Below are 15,661 nucleotides of genomic sequence, written 5' to 3'. Positions count from 1 at the left end.
TCGAGCAAAAACAATACTTAAAATAATTGCACAAGATACTTATCAAACTTATGTGTTTACACATATTGAGGAAAGAAAAGAGACTTTTGTTTCATTTTAAGAATAGTATTCAACTATATTTAAAATCAAATCTTTCTCAAATTTATTTTTAATTTGTTACATTAAATTTTTTTCCAAATTAGTTTCGAGCAAAAGCAATACATAAAATAATTGCGTAAGACACTTACCTAACTAATGTGTGTACACATTGAGGAAAGAAAAGTGAATTTTGTTTCATTTTAAGAATAGTATTCAATTATATTAAAAATCAAATCATGGTCAAATTTTGTTTTTGTTGCATGAAAAAAATTTCTAGATTAGTTTCTGAGTAAAAGCAATACATAAAATAATTGCACAAGATACTTACCAAACTAATCTGTTTACACATTTTGAGCAAAGAAAAGAGAATCTTGTTTCATTTTGAGATTAGTATTCGATTATATTAAAAATCAAATCATGCTCAAATTTTATTTTTGTTACATTAAAAAATATTCTAAATTAGTTTCGAAGAAAAGAAATTCATGAAATAATTTCACAAGACACTTACCAAACTAATGTGTTTACACATATTGACGATAGAAAAGAGATTTTTTATTTCATTTTAAGAATAGTCAAGAAGAAGATGAGGAAATAGATGTAGACTTTCTTTCTAATATTTTATGAAATGAAAATAGACATTTTATGATGATTTTTTCTCCCATATGTTCACTAAGTTAAATTTTAATTATCTTAGGCTCTATATTTAAATTTATCAGATCTTTTCGATTTAATGTCTATTTGTATAAGTCCAAGCAAAAGAAGAAAACATGAATACATTTAATTTATGTCGTATATTATGATTTTGTCACATCAGATTTAACAGTTAAAAGTTCATAATTTAAACTTAATTAGTGAATTCTTCTTTCTCCAAATCATTTTTTAGTTTCAATCAATAAAGTTTCTCTATCAAGAAATAAAAAAGTCTCGACTTTTGGGCTTAGGTTAATTTCTACATTCACGCAAGTTTCATGTTCCTTGTCATGTCTTTCCCTTATCAACGCAATAAGAAAGTCTACTAGTGTAAGTAAAAATGAAAGAACAAACAACAAACACATATAGAGTGTAATTATCACATACTATATTTTTTGTGAGTTAAATTTAATGGGTTGATATGGTTACAATTTAAACCTAGTTGAATCTTTGTTCTTTCCATATTCATGCTACAATTATGAGAAAAAATATGTCATATTATAACATTGCAAATGGAGATTTAATGGCTAGAAGGTCACAATGTAATTTAAACCTAGTCGAATCTTTAGTCATTTTTTATCAACCCTATAAGTAAATATGTCATATGATGAGTTTGAGATTTCAACTCATTTAGGGCTTTGTTTTGATAGTATAAGTGTCCTCAAATGCCTATTTTATGCTCTAAACTGATGTTAAAGTGCTGATTTGCAGCTATGGAGGCTAAGGAGCAAGGCAAGGACATTACCAGATAAAAAGGAACTAAAAAGCTGAAGAAGTGAAGAAACGCGATCATGGTGATCGCCAAGACCACTCGATGCACCCCCTAGTGGCGCTTTAGCTCGCCCAAAGTTCCAGCGTGCCAGCCCTGGAAAAAACCAAGTTGGCAAAGAAGTGGGCAGTCGACGAATCGCCGATCAGTTCCGTGATAACAAACTGGATCTCCTAAAGTTACAGAACTTGGGGTGCTGAGGACTAATGCAAAATGGCGATGAAAGAGAGCAAAAGGCGGATCGCCGAATCACTCGGTGAGGCGCGACCTATTCCGCCGAGTGGACTTTTAGGCCAAAATGCAGGCAACTATAAATTGGATTTTAAAAGAAGTTCTCAGGAGTTTTTAGTTTTTGGATCCCCAAGTTTTAGAATTAGAGTTTTCTCTTAGTTTTTGAGTTTTTATTGTAGACTTTGAGGATTTCTAAGCTTAATTTTGAGGATTTGAAAGTGGTTCTTTGAATTTAACCCTTGGAAAACATTGTAAAGACCTGAAGACTCTTACCCAGCTAATGGCTAATCGAGTTGGTAATTGTTTTTACCTTTTTATGATGTTTAGCTAAAACCCCAATTCTTAGGGTGTGATCCTGTGATTATGGGCTGAATTAGCTTATGGGTATTGTTAATTACTAATTTAAATGCTTAGTTGAAGTGGGTTTAATTGATAGTTGTGTTTTAAACTAAGAATTGTTGTTGCAAATGCAATTCAAACTTAGAATTTTGGGCTTGCTTGAAAAAGAGGTTTTATAATCAAGGCTTTCAATTGATGATTGTAGTTATTGGGTTGATATGGGTTTAGCTCGAAAGAGTAAATTCTAAATCTGATTCTACCAATCTAGCTCGAGAGAGTGGATGAATTAAGATGTGGGTTGTTCTTATTTGCTAACCTTGTTGATGTTCGAAAGAAATCACTTGACTTGTAATAGTAGTTCAAGAGAAAACTATTGAATCTAGAGTCTAGCCTACCCATTGATATTTAGCTATTTATTAGTAATTTCAATTACCCATACAATGAAATTTTCCTATAATCGATCACATCCCGAGAATCCCTCTCTAAATTGTTATTTCCTTAGTGTTTGATTGCATTGTAGCTGATAATTGCAAATCCAAACCCCCCATCTGACATTCATTGTCACCCTTTTAGATTTGTTTGTTTGTATGTTTTCGATAATTTCTATTTCTATAACTGATTAGATCATGTTTGCACTTCATAATTGAATTTGAACACGTACCGCTCCCTGTGGGTTCGACCCCAACCTTTCGTTGGGTTTTATACTAGTTAACGATTGTTAAAACCTAGAATTGGATGAGGTGTACTTGAAACGTTAATCATTATACTAAATATATTCTCCGCGAATACAGACAAAAGATCACAACTTAAGCTTAGTTGAACTACAATCATCTTTTATCTAAAACCTATATGTAAATTATGCCATATATATTCTTTGCAAGTTAAAAAAAATTAATGGTAAGAAGGTCACAATTTAAATCTACTTGTATTTTTAATTAGTCCTATACATAAATTTATGTTATACTATATATATTACTTGCGAGCTAAAAGTTTAACGGCCAAGCCAATTGATTCGATTTTCTCGAAATCAACGAGTGGACTTGAAATCATAGATCTATTTTGTGATTCACGCTACTCAGACAAGAATCTTATATCTTACCCACCCAGTGTTGTTCTGATTGAATTTCAAAGATATCGCTCGCTGTCAAAGAGCATTTTGTGAAGTGTTCTCCTGCCCCTGTCACTTGAGATAAAGTCAACTGGAAATCCTGACCGGAGTCGTGGTGTGAGGATGATGATTTGAAGATTCATTTGACAAAGAAAGATGTCTTGGTTGCCGATACCGAGGTTGATGAATCATTCCACCTGGCAACATCAAAAGTGGAGTTTGGCAAAGGTCAAAGGCGAAAGCAAGGAGGAATTCCAATTTGGAAAGGAAAATGGCAGTTCCAAACGAAGGATCCTCGGACAAGCTTCCCGGTGTCCAAGTTTCATAAAATTAAGGAGGTTAAAATCAAAACATAAGTGGTAACTTAAATGAAGACAAGTACTATATATTTTGTGTTTATTATAATGTTCTCATACTTTAATTAACATTACACAAAAAAGTACTACTATCATGCTTAGAAATCTGTATGAAACCAAAGTACAAACATTTCTACTAATAATTAATATATCATAGATCCTTATAAGTTGTTGTGGTGGTTATTTGGATCTTGAACATGAATGTCGAAAGATGTATCATCAAGTAAAGTCATTATCTCATCATCATTCAAGCTCAACAACTCAGAAAATAAAGGACTCCGTGGAATGGCAAATGAGCCATTAACATTGTTCTCCATTGGCACTGATGCACTCATTGAGGGGATATTCGTCGAAGAGTTTATTTGTGGTGCCATTGGAGGAATAAGCATTGGTGAAGACATTAGATAAGCCATTGGATAGACCATTTCAGGATACCTTTGTGAAGATAACAAAGAAGGAACCTGCGAAAGATCCTGTCACGACCCAATCCACTGGGCCGTGTGGGCACCTACATACTAACACCTAAGTAGGAGAACCCTCATATCCCAATAAATCAAACATGCGGAAAAATTAAAGAAAACAGAGATAAATATACTAACATGATTTTATAAATATGAACCTTTAAAACAATTTCGATTAAGACTTGCAAAGTAATTAACACCCCAGGGATCTAGTCTAAACATGTACAAGAGCTACTAAGAGTACAAAGCCAGACATGATAATGTAAAGACACAGCTCCCACCATGCGGAAGGAAAAATAGAAGCTGCTGGAGATTTGTCTTCGTCTTCACCTATGAAACATCACTGATCCTGCAACCAGACTATGCCAAAAAGGCATAGCAAGAGTAGTATTAGTACAAAACCACTCGTACTAGTAGGCATCAACCTTCATGCCGATGCCCACCACATAATATANAGACATTAGATAAGCCATTGGATAGACCATTTCAGGATACCTTTGTGAAGATAACAAAGAAGGAACCTGCGAAAGATCCTGTCACGACCCAATCCACTGGGCCGTGTGGGCACCTACATACTAACACCTAAGTAGGAGAACCCTCATATCCCAATAAATCAAACATGCGGAAAAATTAAAGAAAACGGAGATAAATATACTAACAGGATTTTATAAATATGAACCTTTAAAACAATTTCGATTAAGACTTGCAAAGTAATTAACACCCTAGGGATCTAGTCTAAACATGTACAAGAGCTACTAAGAGTACAAAGCCAGACATGATAATGTAAAGACGCAGCTCCCACCATGCGGAAGGAAAAATAGAAGCTGCTGGAGATTTGTCTTCGTCTTCACCTATGAAACATCACTGATCCTGCAACCAGACTATGCCAAAAAGGCATAGTAAGAGTAGTATCAATACAAAACCACTCGTACTAGTAGGCATCATCCTTCATGCCGACGCCCACCAAATAATATTAGAAATCAACTAGCAAGAACATGAAATAAAACCATTCACTCCCCCACCTTTACTCTCTCTCGAATACCTCCAAATTACACTAGTACCCTTACTATTAACCACCATCTTAGTCCACCTACTTACTAGGTTCTTGATCATAGTCTAACCGTTCTACCTCAAAGATGAGTCCACCATTGCAACTACTAACATTCGGACTAACCACACACGACATACCCTTACCTTCTCTTCATCTTACCTAGTCCTTTCCACGTGGCACCTTTTATCAAGGCTTCTTAACCACTAACCACGATTCCTTGCAACACCCGGACAACCTTTCACTTAAACATTATAGACTCTTGAACCACTGGCCATTCCCGTATTCCATCCCGTTTTGGGACTTGCCCTTTCCGATTCATTCACTAATGAGATACATAACAAGTTTACTCAACATAGTATAATAATGAGCTATTAGTCCTCATAATCATTTAACAATTCCAGAGAGATACAATATTAATTATCATTTACGAACAACATACAATTCCACAATTATCCAGATATACAATTTTGTCAAGTCAATAGTCCTCTTATGAAACCCAAACCCAAACTATTAGCATACCGAAACGTGGTACCCGATCCAATGTTTAGACTGGAACGTGGCAATCGATACATATAATTATGCCGAAACGTGGCAACCGATCCATATAATTATTCCAGAACGTGGCAACCGATCCATATAATTATGCTGGAACATGGCAACCGATCAATATAATTATGCTGAAACGTGGCAACCGATCCATATAATTATGTCGGAACGTGGCAATCGATCCCAGTTAGAACGCAAAATCCGATCCATTCAACAAATCATAATCACAATCATGTATATTCTCACAATCATACAACAAGTGGTGATTCATGGTATCTAGTTCTTCATTCATACTTATTTACATTAGGTTTGATCATAATGTTTTATTCAAGTACACCCACACATCATAATACAATAATCGTCAACATATATCACGCAACCAAGAAATCAAACTATCACCTAGCCCTAGTTCATCGTCTAAGGCTTCTTCCTAGGATTTAATCATCTTTTATTCAGTGCACGAAGGTCTACGCATAAATCTTATAATTAGTTTACATTATACTACGCAGTGAGCACAAATTTATAACTACTCAATTAATAAACCTACCCTACCTGGGCGCCAAGCAGCTGCACGGGGTTTTTGACTTCGATTCTTATTTTCAGACTTCGTGACGATGATCTTGACCGGAAATCCACAATCCATCGATCTTCTCAAGCTAGAAATCTCATTATTTTTCCTTCCCAAGCTTAGAGCAGCCTTTTGGGAGTTTCTAGGGTGGTTTACGTCTAAATTAGGTGTTTTAGGAAGAAGGAGAAAATAAGATTTCATGTTATTTACATTTTGTCTCACCTATCCCGCTCTGGCGCCAGCTTACCCCTCCGTGGCACTGCTGCCCTAGCGGCATTTGGCCCGCCCTGGCTGTAACAACCCATAAATTTTTTGAACTAAGACTCGAACCATTCTTCGTTGTGCGTAGGATTTTACCAAGAGATTTAAAATTTCTTAAGTATTAAGGTCAGTTCATTAGATGTAGCACCTTGAGTTCCAAAAATAACTAAATTGGAAATAGCAAAATCTAAAATTTTGCAAGTTATGCTTAAGTTATAAGTTTTTGGTCAACTTCAAACGACCATAACTCTCAGTGCAGGATGAGTTAGGTGGGATACAACATGGCTAATGAAATGTATTAGAATTATCTTTCCAACGTCACCGAGTTTGCAAAATGTCAAGCTCATATGTGTCACGACCCGAGAGTACCCCCTAGTCGTAACATGGCGTATTCGACCCCGANGTATTTTGGTCTTTTCCTTATCAAATCAGATTAATTTATTTTTAGTAAGGTTTTAAGGTTCTAATCATATTAGGTTCAGTTTTATAATCCTAATATATGCCTAGGATTTTAGTTGAGAGTTCAAGAAGAGAAAAGAAGATAAAAAAGGGGATGTTTAAAGCGTTCGTTCAAGAAATTCAAGATTTCGTCAAGAACCTACTTCTTTGAGGTATGTAAGCTTCCATAGTGTTGGGTTCATTCATGCACACGCCAATCATGAGTTTCTTTTGCGAATCTATCCATACATATTGAGCAATTTAATTTCTTGATAAGTTCTTGATAAGTGTTCTTGAAGTTTCCTTATCGATTAAGTTTTGATTTAAGATTCTACTGGGTCAACTTCAAACGACCATATCTCTTAGAATATAAACAGTTACGTGAGAGGTAACCTATTAAATTAAATTATTCGAATCTACTTTCCAACGACACGAATTTTGCGTCAATCCAATTTCTGAGTAAAAAGTTATGACTATTTTAGTAACCTATACAGTGCTGTTACGAATTTAGCCGACAGAAAAACATTAGAAAAGGTTGTTTTTGTTTTTTTACCTCAAAGAAAACCTTAAACAAATTTCTTGACTAATAAAAAGCTCAAAACAATCAGATTTTCATCTTTTAATCCATCATTCTCTTCTCTCTCAAACCCTAGGGCAAAACCCTAAGGAAAAATTAAAGTAGAAGACTCCATTCAAGATTCTTTCAGTCTTTTTCAAGATTCTTCTTCAAGGTAAGTTTTCTCCAAGAATTCCATTACTTCTAACTCAAGTTCCTCCATACAATTATGAATCACTAATGAAAATAATAAATCTTGGCCATAGAGATTTCAAGAAACTAATTCAAGAATCTCAAGAAAGGTTTTCTTGATTGTTTACCTTCAAGCTAGGGTTTCAAGGCTTCTAATCAAGTTCTTCTTCAAGATTCTTCAAGAACCTTATTTTTTTCAAGTATGTAAGACTATTATAGTGTTGGACTAGTCCGTCCTCATGCCCTACATCTACTTTCAAATCAGTAAAAGAGAAATATAGGATTCTACCCCTAGACTTGAGTATTCTTGAACTAAGTTGATTTTGAGTTCTAGAATTCCCGATTCTTTTAAAATGCTCTATTCCTAATTATTGAGTTTCTATATTTTTATTGAGATCCTTGAGTTGATTTTCTCATGTCTATAATTCAGTATGAACCCTATTTTGAGTTATATATCTTGAGAAGTTTTCTAACCCAACACTTGAGTTTTAAAGTGAGTTTTGAGGAAGTAAGTATGAGAATGAGAAGAGTCGTATACATGAGTTTCATAATGTTCTTTAGACCCTTGAGTCGAGTCATTCATGCTCATAAATTCCACATGAACACCATACATTGAGTATCTTCGAGAGGAGTAGCATCTTCGAGTTCTAAGTCTTTGAGCATTGAGTTCCTAATCCTTTTGAGATTATATTCCTACTGATGGGACTGCTACATGTTACCCATGAAGCCCTTGAGTTGAGTTGTTCATGCCCATAATTCCGCATGAACCCTATGAGTCGAGCAGTCTAGAGATGAGTAGTATCACTGAGTCTTGAGTTTTCAGTACTGAGGTTCTTTATTTCTAGTAAGATTCCTAAGTTGAGTTGTTCATGTTAATAATTCCACATAAACCCTATGATTTGAGTTATAAATTTTAAAAATCTTTTTAAAGCCAACACTGTTCTTAACTGAGTTTTGAGAAAGTAAAGATGAGTTTTGACAAAAGAGTTTTCTAAAACATGATTAGTATGACAATCGAGAATGCCATCAATGTATGAGCAGTATGGTATCTAGATATACCATCAATGTATATGCAGTATGACTTCTCGAGTCATCAATGATCATATTATAATATTATTTTGACATGTTTTTGAGAAAGAGCATAGCTGAGTNGCATTTTCGAGTTCTAAGTCTTTGAGCATTGAGTTCCTAATCCTTTTGAGATTATATTCCTACTGATGGGACTGCTACATGTTACCCATGAAGCCCTTGAGTTGAGTTGTTCATGCCCATAATTCCGCATGAACTTTATGAGTCGAGCAGTCTAGAGATGAGTAGTATCATTGAGTCTTGAGTTTTCAGTACTGAGGTTCTTTATTTCTAGTAAGATTCCTAAGTTGAGTTGTTCATGTTAATAATTCCACATAAACCCTATGATTTGAGTTATAAATTTTAAAAAGCTTTTTAAAGCCAACACTGTTCTTAACTGAGTTTTGAGAAAGTAAAGATGAGTTTTGAAAAAAAAGTTTTCTAAAACATGATTAGTATGACAATCGAGTATGCCATTAATGTATGAGCAGTATGGTATCTAGATATACAATCAATGTCTATGCAGTATGACTTCTCGAGTCATCAATGATCATATTATAATTAATATTATTTTGAAATGTTTTTGAGAAAGAGCATAGTTGAGTTCATTTTCTTTAAAAATGATATATGGGAACTAAGTACTCTAAAGAGTAAATGTTTTCACATTTAAGATGAGAGGAAACTAAGATTTTCGAAAGAGTTTTGAGTTGTTTGAGTACCATCTCTTTTAAGAGAAAGATTTTTGAGTAATAATCTCAAACCACAGAAAAAGTTATGTTTTTAAATATATGAGCTAGTATATTTTGGGAGTACTATTGAGCATCGATATGGGGGAGAGTTCAGATAACTCACAGCCCCATCAACCATGTAGCCAACATGGATAGAAAAGGGTCCTACTTTTTAGATGATTCCTTAATGCTTTTTAGCATAGACTAGTGGATCCACTTAGTGAGTAGGTCTTATACCCTGGCAAAGTATAGGATAGTTCTGGAAGCGTGGGCGAGATGTTGTATCATCACATAGCTCATAGTGATGGTTGACGGTTAGAGAAACTCCCACAAAGATATTTGTATTTTTATATACACAAAGTTTACTTGTATTTCATATATAAACAAAGTTTATATTGTATCCTTGCATACAAACTGAGTATATTGTATTCTTAAATACATTGAGTTGCTTTCTACTGTTTTAAAAGCATTTCATATATTGCATCTCTTATTGTTGCTTTATATCGAGTTAAGTATCCAGAGTTTGAGTACCAAGAGTCGAGTGTCTTATCATTGAGTTGATCCTTATTTCATTACGTTAAATATCTTATTATTGAGTTGAGCCTTATTTCACTGAGTTGAATATTTTATCTTTGCGTTGAGTATCTTATTCTTGAGTTGAGTTAGTTGAGTGAGTTAAGAAGAGGTAAGTATGTTTCCTTTTTATCAAGTTCAAGCTTATGTTATGCTTTACAATTCCCCTTACATGCTCGTACATTCCACGTACTGTGCCATTTGGCCTGCATCATTTCATGATGTAGATACATGTATTCAGGGTCATCAACAGGCACTTCATTGATACCACATGCAGTTCGAGTTAGTTATGGTGAGCCTCTTTGCTTTCGGAGAATTTCATTTACTTTTCAGTTTTGTCAGGATGTCGTGGGTCTTGTTTCGACTTCCATCTTTGTCAGTTAGAAGCTTCGTAGATAGACCGTAGAATTTGATAAGTTTGTTTCATTTATCTTCTTAAATGTATTAAAGACTCGAGTGCCTATTGTTGGCTAGTTGAATATTATTATTTTTATTTTGAGTTGTTCATTTGAGTTAAAGATTTGCAAAGGTGAGTTTTATTGGATTTTATTCAGTTCTTAAGCTTTGTATGCTTGAGTTAGTCTTTCACTTGTAGTTAGCCAGGATGAGGGTTCGCTTGGGGACCAACAATGATTTTCGAATGCCAGCCACGTCCAGGGTGTAGGCTCGGGTCGTGACACTGGCGGGACAGTGACTCAGTAATTTCCCAAAGTTTTGCTTTTCCTAAATAACGATGGTTGGGGTCGTTATAGATCCACAAGTGGAACCGTTTGAGGAAGAGTCCTCAAAGGGAACATTAATTGAGGTACTTGAGCAGGATCGCTTGAAAGAGCTATCAATGGAGCCGTCAGAGGAACCATCGATATTGGAGTTACATCAGGAACCAAATTAAGATGAGCCCTTGCCCTCTTGAAGTTGGTCCCACTAGGTAGAGTAGATGGAACCAAAAGAGGAATCTTGGATAGTACTGGAGCATCAACAGGGGACAAAAGAGGAGCCCATGACATGTCGAAGCTGGTCCCACCAGAATCCATCGGTCCAGCAATAGGTTGAGGAGCATTTGATGTAGAACCTTCTTCACGAGTTTTTGCTTTGATCCCATCATTTATCAACTTGAGGTTTTTATTGATCACATAACAGAGATCGTTGAGATCTTCTGGAAGCCTACTATTGGGCATCTCTTCACCATTCAACAATCCATACATCTGGTTTGCATACTCTATTTTCATGTTTTCCTTCCTTACCTTCTCAAGTTCATTCTTAATTTTCTCGTTCCTTTTCATGGTTATCTTTTCTTGTGTTTTCATGTTTTTTTATTTCTTCTCCTTTGGAAGTTAGATAAACTTTGTAAAGATACCAGTAGTAGTTTCATGATTTGGAAACAACTTAGGTTCATTGTGGTAAGGGCTATTGACTAAGGTAGCCAATTCAACATCGCAAAGGGTGTTAAGTTCACGAGCCTTGGTTAAGAATCTCTCTTGTCGTTTTCTATATGAGACTCTCCTCTTAGTGTTGTTTTCCATGAAAGCCAACTTCACTTTCTTTCTAACCATGGTTGAAAATGNAAGTTTGTTTCATTTATCTTCTTAAATATATTAAAGACTCGAGTGCCTATTGTTGGCTAGTTGAATATTATTATTTTTATTTTGAGTTGTTCATTTGAGTTAAAGATTTGCAAAGGTGAGTTTTATTGGATTTTATTCAGTTCTTAAGCTTTGTATGCTTGAGCTAGTCTTTCACTAGTAGTCAGCCAGGATGAGGGTTCGCTTGGGGACCAACAATGATTTTCGAATGTCAGCCACGTCCAGGGTGTAGGCTCGGGTCGTGACACTGGCGGGACAGTGACTCAGTAATTTCCCAAAGTTTTGCTTTTCCTAAATAACGATGGTTGGGGTCGTTATAGATCCATAAGTGGAACCGTTTGAGGAGGAGTCCTCAAATGGAACATTAATTAAGGTACTTGAGCAGGATCGCTTGAAAGAGCCATCAATGGAGCCGTCAGAGGAACCATCGATGTTGGAGTTACATCAGGAACCAAATTAAGAGGAGCCCTTGCCCTCTTGAAGTTGGTCCCACTAGGTAGAGTAGATGGAACCAAAAGAGGAATCTCGGATAGTACTGGAGCATCACATGACATGTCGAAGCTGGTCCCACCAGAATCCATCGGTCCAGCAATAGGTTGAGGAGCATTTGATGTAGAACCTTCTTCGCGAGTTTTTGCTTTGATCCCATCATTTATCAGCTTGAGGTTTTTATTGATCACATAACAGAGATCGTTGAGATCTTCTGGGTGCCTACTATTGGGCATCTCTTCACCATTCAACAATCCATACATCTGGTTTGTATACTCTATTTTCATGTTTTCCTTCCTTACCTTCTCAAGTTTATTCTTAATTTTCTCGTTCCTTTTCATGGTTATCTTTTCTTGTGTTTTCATATTTTTTTTATTTCCTCTCCTTTGGAAGATAGATAAACTTTGTAAAGATACCAGTAGCAGCTTCATGATTTGGAAACAACTTAGGTTCATTGTGGTAAGGCTATTGACTAAGGTAGCCAATTCAACATCGCAAAGGGTGTTAAGTTCACGAGCCTTGGTTAAGAATCTCTCTTGTCGTTTTCTATATGAGACTCTCCTCTTAGTGTTGTTTTCCATGAAAGCCAGCTTCACTTTCTTTCTAACCATGGTTGAAAATGAGGAAGAGAAGGAGAAATGTACTTATTAGGATATGGGGGATGAAATGGATTTATTATTCTTATTGTTGTTGTGTGTTTCTTTGCTAAGAATAGCCTCCTGTTTATAGGGTACAAATAAATTTTTAAATAATTTGAATTAGAGAATACGTAGTTGTCATGGGTACTATTTTGGCATAAAAATAAATGCAGGTATATTTGATATCAAATTAGATTCTATCATCTTGAAATTAATGTAGTTATGACTCTAGTCTTATGTAGAACAAATCTTTTTGAGTCAAACTTTTCTTATTAGGAAAATAATTTAATTGATTTAGATCTAAGTACGTAGTATCTATAAAAAAAAAATGGTTATAGAGTATTAACAAATGTTTTCTAATGAAAGATTGAAAATTTGTATATTTTAATTTATGGATGTAAAAAAGATAAATATTGAAACAAGTGAAAATTGAAATATTGGCCAAGAAAATTGAAATATTAATTTTAATAATATTTAAATAATATAATACAAATTAATTTAATCATTTATAAAATTCAAATATTTATTGAATATTAAATGAAGATATGTGTATGATTATTATCGTTGCAGTGCTCATTAAAGCACATTATAATTTTTTCCAATTTTGGAAGAAACCATATATAGTAGAAACTTTATATTTATTTCAATTATATTAAAAATCAAATAAAGCTCAAATTTTAGTTATTTTTTTTTACATTAAAAATATTTCTAAATTAGTTTCAAGGCAAATCTGTACATAAAATAATTACACTTGACACCTACAAATTATTGTGTTTAAAGATATTGAGGAAAGAAAAATAGAAAATTATTTCATTTTAGAATAGTATTCAATGATATTATAAACTAAACCATGCTCGGATTTTATTTCTTGTTACATTAAAATTAATTCTAAATTATTTTGGACGCACATTAATCTATAAAATAATTGCACATGACACTTACCAAACTAATGTGCTTTTGTTTCATTTTAAGGATTGTACTCAAGAAGAAGAGGAGGAAATAGTCATAAATTGTCTTAATAATATTTTATGGATTTAAAATAGACATTTTATGATGACTTTTCTCCATTTTGTTGTGATTGAATTATGAAATTCTGTAAAAATTATGTTGGCTCTGTTACAAGAGCTGAAATATATCATTACTTTATGGCCTTAGATTAGCATGGAAATATGGAGGCTATACAACATATCAAAAATAGTAACTCTCGATACTCTAACATCTTAAATAAGTGCACAGAATTGATCTGCCCTTATCATGTTGTTTTATTAATTTGTTGGATGTTGTATCCTAGTCGGACTGTTTTGTGATTGTATCGAATTTGTGATGATTAAATTGTGTTTAAATCAGTCTTATTTTTTATTTTCACTGTGCCCGATAGATATAATGACAACTTTCGTAAGGACAAATCGTCATTTGGTTGAGAGTATATGTTGTGAGGGGTTTGTGTGGTGAAGCCTGAGTAGTCATATCTCGAAGGGATGTATGAACTTGCTCGGTGATGAATATGGTGACATTTTTTTCAGGGTTAATCGGCGTCTTTTTGGGAAGATATGATTTGTTTGGTACTAATAAATAGTCTTGCAATGAAGAAAGAAAAAGTGAGCACCCCCTCAAAATTAGTGAAAATGAATACATGATGGGAATAATCTTGTGACAACTCTTTGACTATCTTTGTGATTTTTAACTCATTGGTGGTTATCAAACATGATATCATTTGTTCTTGTGAGGAAGTAAAAAATCAACCATCTTGATTAATTTGCATGTCATATGTGGTGAGGTTGAATAAACTTTTGTATTTACTTGTTCCATCTAGAACTTGTCCGGTTGATCTTGATTGCTTTTAATTGGAGAAATGATCTTAGCCTTTCTTTGTGATTTTTGAGAAGCCCACTATACCTAAAAGCCCTACCATTGCACTAAATGTATCCCTAGTTGATCCCTTTTGAGCCTAATAGTGTTTCTTTGACAACCACATTACAAGTCTTACTCTTTAGAGAAAACAAAACCTCTTTTCAACCCTTCCTTCTTTGAACTCTAAAAGTTGGAAATTGAGGCTAAAAGCCTAAGTTGGGGTGATGAAATCTATAAAGGTAATGCTAACCACATGGTGGCTTGAATACCCTTCGCCATAGAGAAGACCCGTAAAATAGTAACCTAATTGTTTTACGTACTGTAACTTTTAAGAGTTTTATTCTATTTTAGTAAGGGGTCCTCCTAAGGATGTCATAAGTCATATTTTGAGTAAAGAAGGAGGATGATGTTGTAATGAGGATTAAAAATGTGTTGCTAATAAATGGGTCTTAAAACAAGTAAGAAAGTAGTTAGCGTCGAAGCTAGTAGTTTTGAATGAGTTCCATGAATTCGGTGAAGGTTACTTGGATGCTTAAGGGTGGGGGAAACAACAGTGATAACTCATATTTTGACTTTACTTAATTTCTAGTATGTAAATATGAGTTGTATGACATATTGATCAGTCTTTAAACATAGTTGTGTTTTGTGAATGGTGGAAATTGGAATTAATGATTACTTATGATTATTATATACTAGTTCTGGGCACGTGCTTCGCACATGCATAATTAACATATGTCATTACTTAATGTGTACTAAAAACAATACTAACATATACCTAAACAGGCTAAACTGCATACATACTCTTGAGTATTTTAAATCAAATTTATAGTGTACAACCATGAAATTTAAAGGTGATAAAAGGTGAATGAGATGATTATTCTAATTTCGACATTCAGTAACTCGACATGTTTTTCCATCTCTCAAATTTTTAGCTTTTATTTGCTATTAGTATTCTTGAATTAATATTTTTATTTAACCAAAATGTCATGATATAATGATTTTATACACTACTTTAATTATAACTAAATAATTGTAATAATTTTTCACCTTTTGCTCATAATTCTCTGTAAACTTTCTTTCCACGGTT

General features: G+C 34.1%; 1 protein-coding gene and 1 pseudogene across 1 annotated transcript; both read right to left on the bottom strand.

The window, feature by feature from the left end:
* Window positions 1–3,732: 3,732 nt before the first annotated feature.
* Window positions 3,733–11,566, bottom strand: LOC125862144 (uncharacterized). Its single transcript, XM_049542153.1, is given in 2 exon segments — window positions 3,733–4,044; window positions 10,781–11,566. Coding segments are annotated over 2 exon segments (1,098 nt in total).
* A 398-nt stretch (window positions 11,567–11,964) lies between these two features.
* Window positions 11,965–12,696, bottom strand: LOC125862162 (agamous-like MADS-box protein AGL80; annotated as a pseudogene).
* Between the last annotated feature and the right edge of the window lie 2,965 nt (window positions 12,697–15,661).

This window comes from Solanum stenotomum, chromosome 1 (genome assembly GCF_019186545.1).
Source record: "Solanum stenotomum isolate F172 chromosome 1, ASM1918654v1, whole genome shotgun sequence".
NCBI classification, from domain to species: domain Eukaryota; kingdom Viridiplantae; phylum Streptophyta; class Magnoliopsida; order Solanales; family Solanaceae; genus Solanum; species Solanum stenotomum.
Note: the sequence above shows the minus strand (reverse complement) of the source record. Positions and strands in the feature narration are given on the sequence as shown.